Below are 10,293 nucleotides of genomic sequence, written 5' to 3'. Positions count from 1 at the left end.
AGAGAGAGAGAGAGAGAGAGAGAGAGAGAGAGAGAGAGAGAGAAAGAGAGAGAGAGAGAGATCATTTAGATTTCTTGCCTTGTTTCTTCTTGATGACTTCGTCGATGTACATTATGCCTTTGCCCTTGTACACTTCAGGAGGCTTGCAGCTCCGTACAGTTGCAGCAAACTGATGAACCCTGTGCTTGTCTATTCCCGTACAGCACACCACATTGTTCTTGAAACAGAACACCCGGACTGCCGGAGGGACAGCCAGTTCGACTTCGTGACTGTATCCCAGTTTCAGATACAAGAGACGGCCTGCTGCCTCGGCTCTCGCCTTGTATCCAACCCCGACTATCTTCAAGAACCGGAAGAACTTGGCTTCCATTTCCCCTTTCCCAAGACTATGCTCGCAACAAGAACTATCCTGCCAAGATCCGATCTTTTGATTCCTGTGAATCTCGTTAAACCAAAACCGAGCTTTTCACCAACTAGTCGTTACTCTAAAGAAAAATGCAGGACGTTTTAAGTGACTAATACTCCAATTTACAGTCATCAAAGGCCATGCTTCTGGAATAAGATACACAGTTGGCTGATGGAATATAGATTCAATCCCCGTAGATATATGGCTATAAACTACAATTCACATGAAAACACACTCTCCTACAATCAGAAAGATAAGAGCTAATAAACCAAACTTGAACGACACCCCGATCTTGGACCGATGGCTTTAAGATCAAGAGCTAATAAACTATGGACAGAGCAATCAAACCTAGTTACCTAAACAGCGAACTACATATATATCATGAGTTCATCAAAACCCATGTTACAAAATCCAAACTTGAATAATACCCATCCCTCGAACCAATCAATCACACGCAAGAATGCAATCAATTTCCTCAACCAACATGATGAAACTAAATCTCCAGGTATCTGCCAGGAATAACCATCAAACATACAAAAATGCAGACAAAAAGAACAACCGAACGTATTACAGACATCAAAATGAAGAATGGGAAGAAACAATCTAAGAACACTGGTCGGAGAAACAACCACCTAGTTTTACCAAGAACCAGAAAGTAAATTAATCTCAGCCCACTAGCATTGCAACAGCGTCGAGAAACAACAACTGATTTCCATGTATGTAACCCGAGTGAGTGTGGGACTACGAAAGCGATAAAGCTGACTGGAAGACCTAATTCCGAACTTTATCAGAGCAGATATGTAAAAATTCAGCCCTGTAAGCATAAATCGACGGTTTTCAGATCTGCAGAAAGATATAGCCTTCTTTAACTGACCCATCAACCTAATCTTTTGACAAAGATTTGACGTTTTGTCCCACAAAAGCAATTAGTTCGCACATACAGCAACAGATCAAAACACCCATCAAATCTATAATTTCTTCATATTCATATATAAATCTATGAAGTATGAACACGGATTCAACATCAATCTTAAGACCAACAGAAGAAAACGTCTCGAGATTGAGCAAATTAAACATCTCGATAAGAAAGCTCGAAATCCCATCAACCAACACGAAGAAATTCGCTACGGAATCAGACATGAGAACTCCGAAATCAATGGAAAATCAACCCAACATGAAAAAAAAAACCCAATGAATTTACCTCCGACGGCGGCTGAGCGAGGAGAAGCTAACGCGGCGGAGACGATCGATTTCGAGTTCGGGGAGGACCTTCAGTGTTCTTCAACTGGACACTTCATCTGGATCTTCAGTATATTTCTTTGCATGGGCCTTTTAGTTTTTGCCCTCATGAGTCCAAAAGCTCGGCCCATGAAGGGTTATTTTTTTTCAAAACAAAATAATCCGTTTTTTTATTATTAGCAAAATATAATAAATAAATAATGAGTACACAATTAGGTTTTCTATTCTGTTTGGGAGATATATACGTGTGTATGTATATATAAAATTTTTATTATTTTATTTTATTTTATTTATTTATTAATATTAGTATAATTTTTAAAATATTTTTGTTATTTTTATTATTTAATATTATTAAATAATAGATAATTGATGATGTGGTATATGATTAGGATAAAATTATTGCCACGTGTGTGGAAAAGTCAATTTTTATGTCTAAGATTTTATTTGTCAATTTTATAAAAGTATAGGTATTTTATTGTTAGATATAAGAAATATAAGATTTAATATGATAAAAAAATAGTACAAAGTTATAATTGGATGAATGAAAAGTATAGGATTTTTAATAGAATTTCTTCTTTTTATGACTATAAAATATAATAAATAATGCGGGATATTTCTATTCTGTTTTTGGAGATGTTATCAAATTTAAAAAGTTTAAATTCATTCAATTTTTATGCTATGTTACGGTTTGAGTTTGATTGGTTTTTATTAAATTATCTAGTTCGTATTTTTTGATTAATTTTATCTTTAGAACTGATTCAAACTATTTTTAATTTTAAAAAAAGTTATGTACTCTCTTCATATATATATATATATATATAAGATTTGGTTTGAATCAATTTGGTATTGCATAACCGAACAAAAATACTTACCATTATCACTGTTTTATATTTTTCTCGTTCAGATATATTAAAAAACTAAATAACAATATTCAAACTCCACTTGAAATTTTTTAATAATAAACCAAATTTAAATTTGAAATGATCGGAATGGAAGTGAAAATATAGTTGGATTCTGACGACAGAGATGGGGTCCACATATTGAGCTGATTCGTGAACCAACCAAACGTTACGACACTTTCCAAATTCGGCACGTGACAGAATCTTTTGGAATCCATGATTTCAGTGTCTTTTCTATCCTTCCATGTACAGAGGGAATCTTTGATTCTCCGAGCCTATTGGAAGATGTGACGCCTCAGGGAATCTGAACGGCTTGATCTACGAATTTATCTTTTTCCAAATCTATCATACAAGTTTTTGAAATGTCGACATAATATGTGTGAACAAATTTTAAACCAAAATAGCTTATATAGAAACAAATCAAGAATCGATAGAATTTCTAATCATAACATTTTTGTATCAGATCCAATACCTAATTTTGACAAAGATAATATATTTGAGTGTGATTCCCTGTAAAAAAAAAAATATCAACCAAGATATTTTATATACAAATAGATATGAAATTAATTTGGCTGAAAATTTAATACACAACATCTTCTGGTTAGAAACCAAAATGAAAAACCTCTTAAAAAATTCCAGATTTTTCATGACACATTAAAAAAATTATATTTTGAAAAAATCTAAAAAAAAATCTGAACTTCTCAAAATAAAATCTAAATTTTATTTTTTATCAAATAAAAACATCAATTTCATTTTTCAATAAAAATAAACTTGAATTTTATATTTTTTTGTCAATTTTAAACTTATTGTTGATGTGATATTCCAACATCGTACGTGGTAAGTCAGTACTTTGACCGTATTTGACATGTCATCGTCCATATGTCATCGGAACGCCATGTCAATAATAGATTTGAAAATGATAAAGATTATAAAGTTCGGATTTATTTTTTGACTAAAAAATAAAGTTTATGTTTTATTTGATAAAAAAACAAAATTTAAGTTTTATTTTGTGAAAATTAAGGAGTTTATGTATTGTTTTAAAATTTTTTCTAGCTATTTAAATAACCAAATAACCATAAAAATGAAATTCTATTTTTTTTTTTTGCAGCAGGGAATTGAACAGTGATTTGTAATATTTAAAATATATGTCTACTAAAAAATATAATGATTAAAAAATTGCAAATCTAATCATTTTAAAATATATAAATGATATATACTTTATTTGAATACCGAATCAAAGTCAAAAGCAATTTGCTTAGCCGGATATATATGAATGATATGCTAGATATATGTTAAACCAATCACATGATAATGATCGCGGAGTTTTTTAATTAATATCGTAAAATATAGATTTTTATCGTGTATAGTACTGGTTTTTTTAGAGTTTTATATAATATATGATAATCTTGCTAACGATTAGCGTTGTGGGTAGGGATATAAAACAAATTGCGGATCGCGAGTTAGCTCACGAGCCGATCCATATTTTTCTAAGTCGGGCTCAAATATTTTGAGTCCAGAAAAAACCGAGTCAAACGAACTAGCTCGTCACGAGCCGGACTCATGGAGAGTCAGCTCGTCACGAGCCGGACTGGTTCGCGGGCCAGAAAAAAATAATTTTTTTAAAGTTTTAATATTTTTATATATTTTAAAATATTTTTATATACAAATTATGTTTTTATTACGTATATTTAGTTTGTTTTTGTTTAAAATTTTATTTTTTGTATTATTTTTAAATATTTTAATTATTTTTTAAATATTAAAATTAGTTTTAAAAAAATTTTAGTATTAAAATTTATTTTTAAAATTTATATATTTAGCTCGCAGACTGTCTCGTTTGACTCGCAGGTTAAGACGATATGGGACGAGCTGATATATTTTTGACTCGCTAAAAATCAGGTTGGGCTAGAATGGTCTAAAATTTTTCAAGATCGGAACGAGTCGGACTGGACTGAACCGAATTTTTACACCCCTATGTGTGGGTATTGTGACATTTAATTAGCCTATTAAATTAATTGTTTTTCTTAGGAAATAATTAAGGCATATCCGATAATATGCAAAGTCTAGTCATCCTCATCGATGAGGATGGTATGATGATGATGATGCCACGAATTAATTTATTAATCCTAAATTTAGGCGGAAGTGGACCCCACCATGTGGAACCGCTTTTCGCACGTGTGGAAAACAAGTGACTCCTTTTTTTTTTTTTTAACTAGAATGGTTATCCGATCCTTCGGGCCGACTACGTTCCCCTAGATCCGGCATCAGTCTTTGTATATTTGTATATGGACTATTTTAATCTAGAAATTATATCTCTCTCTACCAGTAGAATCGAACCAATATCTTGAAGATGACTTTGTCACCTCTCATCCATTGGACCAACAATTGTTAGATCAACAAAGTAAAATCTTAAACTATAGAATACAAGCTGTATTTTCACTTGATATCTTTTTTTTTACATTTACGTGATTCTTTCATTCCAAAAATAAGCGTCAAGTCTTTAATTTCATTCAAATTTTAAGCGAATTTCCCTAAGAAATATAAAATGTCGATGGAACAAATATAATTTATCTACGTTTTACATCAATAGTACCATGTTCATAATTTTAACAATTATTCTATTGCTGGCGTGTAATGCGATGTTGCATGTATATGCCAACTATAAATAAAAATTGATATTTCCAATGAAATCCCGTGATATAATTCCAAGTAAATATAAGAATCATTTAACCGAAGACAGAAAATCTAGTCTGATTAACTGTTACACTATACAATGTTAAATAAAATTTATAACGTCCGTTCGGTCGGGATCGACGACATTTAACGGAAATGACGGTTAAAATTGGTAAAAAAAAAATTAATTGGCACTATTTTGCAAGTTCAGACACAATTTACAATGAATTTTTTTTTCTAGATTACAAATTGAAGAATTACTAGTTTTTAACAAGTTGGGGAGTTTTTATGGGTTTTACTATAAAATTTATAACGTCATCCTACGCAACTCTCCGTTTTTACGTTTTATAATATCTTTATCATATGTGACATTAAAAAAATAATGAGAATATTACGATATATACTATATTATTTAATTTTTAAAAATCAATAACAAAACAGGTGTAACAAGATATCTGTCTAGTCAGACTGGATCTGATAAACCCCGTCCTAGTTGGACCCTGAGACCAAAAAAAGATAAATTTTACACATAATAAAGGAATAGGAATTCTACAAAAGGATTAGGAAATTACGTTCCCAACTTGGAAAACTCAAATTAACGTTATATATATATATATATATTTCTATATAAATGAATTGCAGGCTCCTATATAAAGGACCATCCCCACCTCCGCATCCTTCACCGCTTACAATTACAAGGGTGTTTTAGAGAGAGAAAGGGAGAGAGAGAGAATATGGGAGGGTGGGCAATTGCAGTGCACGGCGGCGCCGGCGTCGACCCTAACCTTCCGGCGGAGAGACAAGAAGAGGCGAAACAACTCCTAACTCGTTGTCTTAACCTCGGGATCTCTGCCCTCGAATCCAACGCCTCCGCCATTGACGTCGTCGAACTCGTCGTAAGCTCTCTCTCTCTCTCTCTCTCTCTCTCTACCATCGTCAAAGAGACATGCAAAACTCTTGACCCCACAAATCTGAAAATTCAGGTGAGAGAGTTGGAGACAGATCCACTGTTCAATTCCGGCCGTGGATCGGCTCTGACGGAGAAAGGGACGGTGGAGATGGAAGCGAGCATAATGGACGGTACGAGGAGACGATGCGGTGCCGTTTCGGGAGTGACCACCGTCAAGAACCCCATATCTCTGGCTCGTCTCGTCATGGACAAGTCCCCTCACTCCTACCTCGCCTTCTCCGGCGCCGAAGCCTTCGCCCGTCAACAGGTGCTTTTCCCGTTTTACCTCTCGTATCTCCCCTTATTCACGATCTTGGACCCACCCTTTTGAATTGATTTGGGCATTAACAGGGAGTTGAGTTGGTGGAAAACGAGTATTTCATCACGGAGGACAACGTGGGCATGCTCAAGTTGGCTAAAGAAGCTAACTCCATCTTGGTATCTTCCCCCATTAAATCTCGACCGTCCATTTTTTTATAACCCTAAAAAGTGACACCTCGATTTTCTATACTATTTTGTTTTAATATCTTAGCTTTTGAATTCTGTTTGTATATTTCCTGATTTTTCGAGATTCCAAATCTTGATGTCTATATTTCGTAAAAGAACGTAAACTTCAGTTTTGGGTTTTTCTTTTTCTAAATCGAATTGATCAAAACAACTCTGTGGTTTCAATAATTTTACAAATTTGAAGTGTTTAAATTGGAATGTATATATAATATATATATATATGGAGAATTTAAAATTTAATAAAGTTCCAAAATAAGAAAGAAAAAAAGAGAGACAAAGTTTAGGTTTTTTTCCATACTTTGCTTTTCCCCCTATTTCTAACATTTTTTTACGTTGACTCTTCCCTTCAACCAGTTTGACTACCGAATCCCACCGGTCGGATGCGCCGGAGAAGCCGCCGCCACCGCGATCGACCTTCCGACCAAGATGAACGGTCTACCCATAAGTGTTTACTCGCCGGAGACCGTCGGCTGCGTCGTGGTTGACCGCGAGGGCCGTTGCGCCGCCGGAACATCCACCGGAGGACTCATGAACAAGATGGTCGGAAGGATCGGAGACTCGCCGTTGATCGGCGCCGGAACCTACGCCTCCGAGCTCTGCGGCGTCTCGTGCACCGGCGAGGGAGAGGCAATCATACGTGCCACGTTGGCACGTGACGTGGCAGCGGTGATGGAGTACAAGGGGCTCGAACTCCAAGAGGCGGTCGATTACGTCATCAAGAACCGACTCGACGAGGGCTTCGCCGGTCTGATAGCCGTTTCGGACAAAGGAGAAGTGGCTTGTGGTTTCAACTGTAACGGAATGTTTAGGGGAATCGCCACTGAGGATGGATTTATGGAGGTTGCTATTTGGGAATGATTTTGCAAATTCATATTATAGAAATAATATATGCTTTAGTTATAATAATGCGTGGTAGGGTTTCACCCATTGATTTTATTAATAATAACATTTTAACAGACCATAAGTCCGATTTAAAATACAGAATTTATATAAGCTTAAGAGGTAAGGGAAGAGGGGGTCGTAAACAATGTGAATAATAGGGGAAACAGGAAAGAGAGGCAGAGAGGAGAGAGACTGTTTGGCGTGGAGGGTCCGGTGGCATTGGGGATGGCCAAGAACGCGTCGGCCATCATACCGCCGAGCCGGACCTGAGCCGATGTGGTGAGGTGGAGACCATCCGGTTCGAGCCGGAGGCCCTTGGCGTCGACGCAGTGGACGTTCTTGAGGTCAGTCTCCAACTGTGCCTCTCTCACTGCCTCGAGATATGGCCCTTCTCCTGATGCCAAAGCCACTGCCCCCAAAAAAAAAAAAAAAAAAAAAAACAAGTTTCACAATCATTAGATATATTAGAAGGGCCCATTGGGCTTTTAATTTGGCCCACCAATAAATTCCTTCATGATAATAGCATAAATACATAACATATGAGACTTTAATATTAAAAAAAAAAAGTTTGAGTAGATAGACCAAAAGTTCACCATCCAAGTTTGATGAAACTGTACTCTTGGAATATAAAATTAAAATCCATATGGATCCAATAATTGTTATGGAATATTTATATATCTTAGGAAAGTATCATATACCCCACACCACATGACATTAAAACGTCTTATTCTAATGAGATATCTCGATCGAATTTAAGACTAAATACCTGGATAATTGGAAGATTTGGATCACGTAAATCGCTTCGAAGATCGGTGAAAAACTTAATCAATCTCTGTTTATAAAGCTCGGATTCTTCCGGATCCACCGTATCGGACTCGCCTTGATACCATAACACCGCCTTGTACGAGCCACCGTTGGCCGTAGCCGTAGCCATGGCTGCCCTTCTCACTGTTTCTTCGTAAAGAGACTCACCCTTTTGCCATTGGCTTATTGAAGTCCCGCCAATGGCACAAGGGACCAAGCCGACCGGTCCGAGCCGGGGATCACTGTCGAGGATCCGGTTAGCGAATGGCATGCCCGGTCCGATGCCATTGGTCTTGGTGACGTCGATATCGGCGTGGAGTGGCTCTTGAGCCATTTCCCACGTGAGCTTGGCCGTGAGCCGTAGGATCCGAGGGCTCGGCCGGGATTCCGGCGGGACCACGCCGTCCCATGCGGCGGTGCCGTTGAAGATCCCGCCACGACCGGCCATGTTGCTCTGACCGGCGAGGATAAAAATACTTACGTTTCCAGGGACATTTTGGGAATGGATTGGATGGTGGAGAAGAAGAAGAAGAACAAAGAACAAGAAGATCATGTCTTTTCTTGATCTCAGTTCTTGAGATCAAGATCCAGAATCTTGAAAACAGGGATCGGAAACAGGAGTACGATGCAAGACAAATGATCTGGACTTTTTTTTTTTCTTCTCTTTCTTCATCCTTACTTCTTGGAAAGGGAAAATTAAATAACTCCGTAATAAATAAATAAAACGAGTAAATAAATTAATCACAAAAGAATACGTTCATACTCAACGTGGTTGTACGAAATTGATATTTTACGTAGCTGTATGGGTTGCTTAAAATTTGATGAGTTTATAAAATCAATCAAGTTATGTAGTGTGAATATAAATATTAGACGATTTACCAAATATATATATAAATATTAGACCTATGTTTATGATTCGTTTCGAAATGTGTGAGATTCTACTGGGTAAGAATTAAGTAGAAAAAATCCCAAAAATATATTCCAACTTATCAATTTTCACAAAATAAAATATACATTTTATTTTTTATTAAATAAAATCTCGATTTTATTTTTTAGTTGAAAATGAATCTAAATTTTATAATCGTTGTTATTTTTAAACCTAAATACTAACATCAAGTACCGATATCATATATGAGAAATTAACACTTTGAACATATTTGACATTTATATATCCCGATATCAGTATGTTATGTCAACGATAAATTTAAAAATGATAATTGTTATAAATTTAGATTTTTTTTATAACCGTTAGATTTACTCGAATAAAACAAAGTTCGATTCAATCTCGTAAAATCGACAATTTCACATTTTTTTGGGATTTTTTTTCAAATTAAATAATATACGGTCTTTGGTTCTAAGGTCAACGCTTGTGGGTACAAAGCCACGAGACCAGATGGATCCACACATAGATAACAGAACATTTAGTCATTTATTTAAATGTTTCTATACGTTTTTGCAATAAAATCGCCTTACTCACCCATTCCATTCGTACAAATATATATATATCGAATAATTTACATTGGGTCCATGCTTCAAGTTTTGGAGACGAATTTTAGGATAATTAAAAAATGTATCTAACAGTGCCTTAATTATTCTAGAAAAATAAATAAAAATGTCTAAATTGTAACACAACAAAAATAAAAAGGGTCATTTAGGAATTTTTTGGAAGATATAGTTGGACCAAATACATAATGAATTTCTTGATTATAAAAAAAATAGGGAAGGATGGGTATGAATGATACAACTCATAAACTCGTATTTCCAAATATATTTTTATTTACTAATTGTTTTCTTACTAGGGACACAAATATTACCCCTTAATTTATAAAAATGCTTTGTATATTTTATTAATAGGAACGTTATGGATAATTCCTATTTTCTAAAAATACTATTGGAGTCGTCATGCAGATTTGAATACTATTTCTAACCCATCCCAA

At 35.3% G+C, this 10,293-nt stretch overlaps 3 protein-coding genes across 6 annotated transcripts in view; 1 reads left to right on the top strand and 2 right to left on the bottom strand.

Moving 5' to 3' along the window:
- LOC109117197 (60S ribosomal protein L6, mitochondrial-like) overlaps nt 1-1,709 on the bottom strand; it is a 2,254-nt gene extending 545 nt beyond the window's left edge. The window contains exons 1-2 of one of the 4 annotated variants that reach the window (XM_019204016.1): nt 1,608-1,709; nt 47-434 (exon numbers count right to left, since the gene is read on the bottom strand). In XM_019204016.1, the coding sequence (XP_019059561.1) occupies nt 62-370 (309 nt within the window). In that variant the 5' untranslated portion in view covers nt 371-434; nt 1,608-1,709 and the 3' untranslated portion in view covers nt 47-61. Of the gene's footprint in view, nt 1-29; nt 443-1,607 lie in introns of those variants that run through there. The other 3 variants (XM_019204015.1, XM_019204017.1, XM_019204018.1) reach the window with 3 other exon arrangements.
- A 4,168-nt stretch (nt 1,710-5,877) lies between these two features.
- Nucleotides 5,878-7,628, top strand: LOC104825759 (probable isoaspartyl peptidase/L-asparaginase 2). Its single transcript, XM_010558126.2, has 4 exons — nt 5,878-6,110; nt 6,198-6,431; nt 6,515-6,601; nt 7,025-7,628. Exons 1-4 carry the CDS (start codon nt 5,949-5,951, stop codon nt 7,526-7,528), a joined length of 987 nt encoding a protein of 328 aa, XP_010556428.1. The 5' UTR covers nt 5,878-5,948; the 3' UTR covers nt 7,529-7,628.
- Nucleotides 7,629-7,640: 12 nt separating this feature from the next.
- Nucleotides 7,641-9,007, bottom strand: LOC104825760 (probable carbohydrate esterase At4g34215). Its single transcript, XM_010558127.1, has 2 exons — nt 8,319-9,007; nt 7,641-7,962 (listed from the first exon to the last, which is right to left on the bottom strand). The coding sequence occupies exons 1-2, from the start codon at nt 8,907-8,909 to the stop codon at nt 7,666-7,668; spliced, it is 888 nt and encodes a 295-aa protein (XP_010556429.1). The 5' UTR covers nt 8,910-9,007; the 3' UTR covers nt 7,641-7,665.
- Nucleotides 9,008-10,293: the final 1,286 nt, after the last annotated feature.

Source organism: Tarenaya hassleriana, unplaced genomic scaffold (genome assembly GCF_000463585.1).
Source record: "Tarenaya hassleriana unplaced genomic scaffold, ASM46358v1 Cleome49, whole genome shotgun sequence".
In the NCBI taxonomy this organism is placed as follows: domain Eukaryota; kingdom Viridiplantae; phylum Streptophyta; class Magnoliopsida; order Brassicales; family Cleomaceae; genus Tarenaya; species Tarenaya hassleriana.
This window is presented reverse-complemented; position numbering and strand designations above follow the sequence as displayed.

Excerpts from the sequence above, each read along its gene's own strand:
- LOC104825759 (XM_010558126.2), top strand. The coding sequence starts at position 5,949 with ATGGGAGGGTGGGCAATTGCAGTGCACGGCGGCGCCGGCGTCGACCCT. Across the intron at positions 6,432-6,514 it reads AAGCCTTCGCCCGTCAACAG|GGAGTTGAGTTGGTGGAAAA; the intron begins GTGCTTTTCCCG and ends GGGCATTAACAG. Across the intron at positions 6,602-7,024 it reads AAGAAGCTAACTCCATCTTG|TTTGACTACCGAATCCCACC; the intron begins GTATCTTCCCCC and ends CCCTTCAACCAG.
- LOC104825760 (XM_010558127.1), bottom strand. The coding sequence starts at position 8,909 with ATGATCTTCTTGTTCTTTGTTCTTCTTCTTCTTCTCCACCATCCAATC. Across the intron at positions 7,963-8,318 it reads CAAATCTTCCAATTATCCAG|GTGGCTTTGGCATCAGGAGA; the intron begins GTATTTAGTCTT and ends TTTTTGGGGGCA.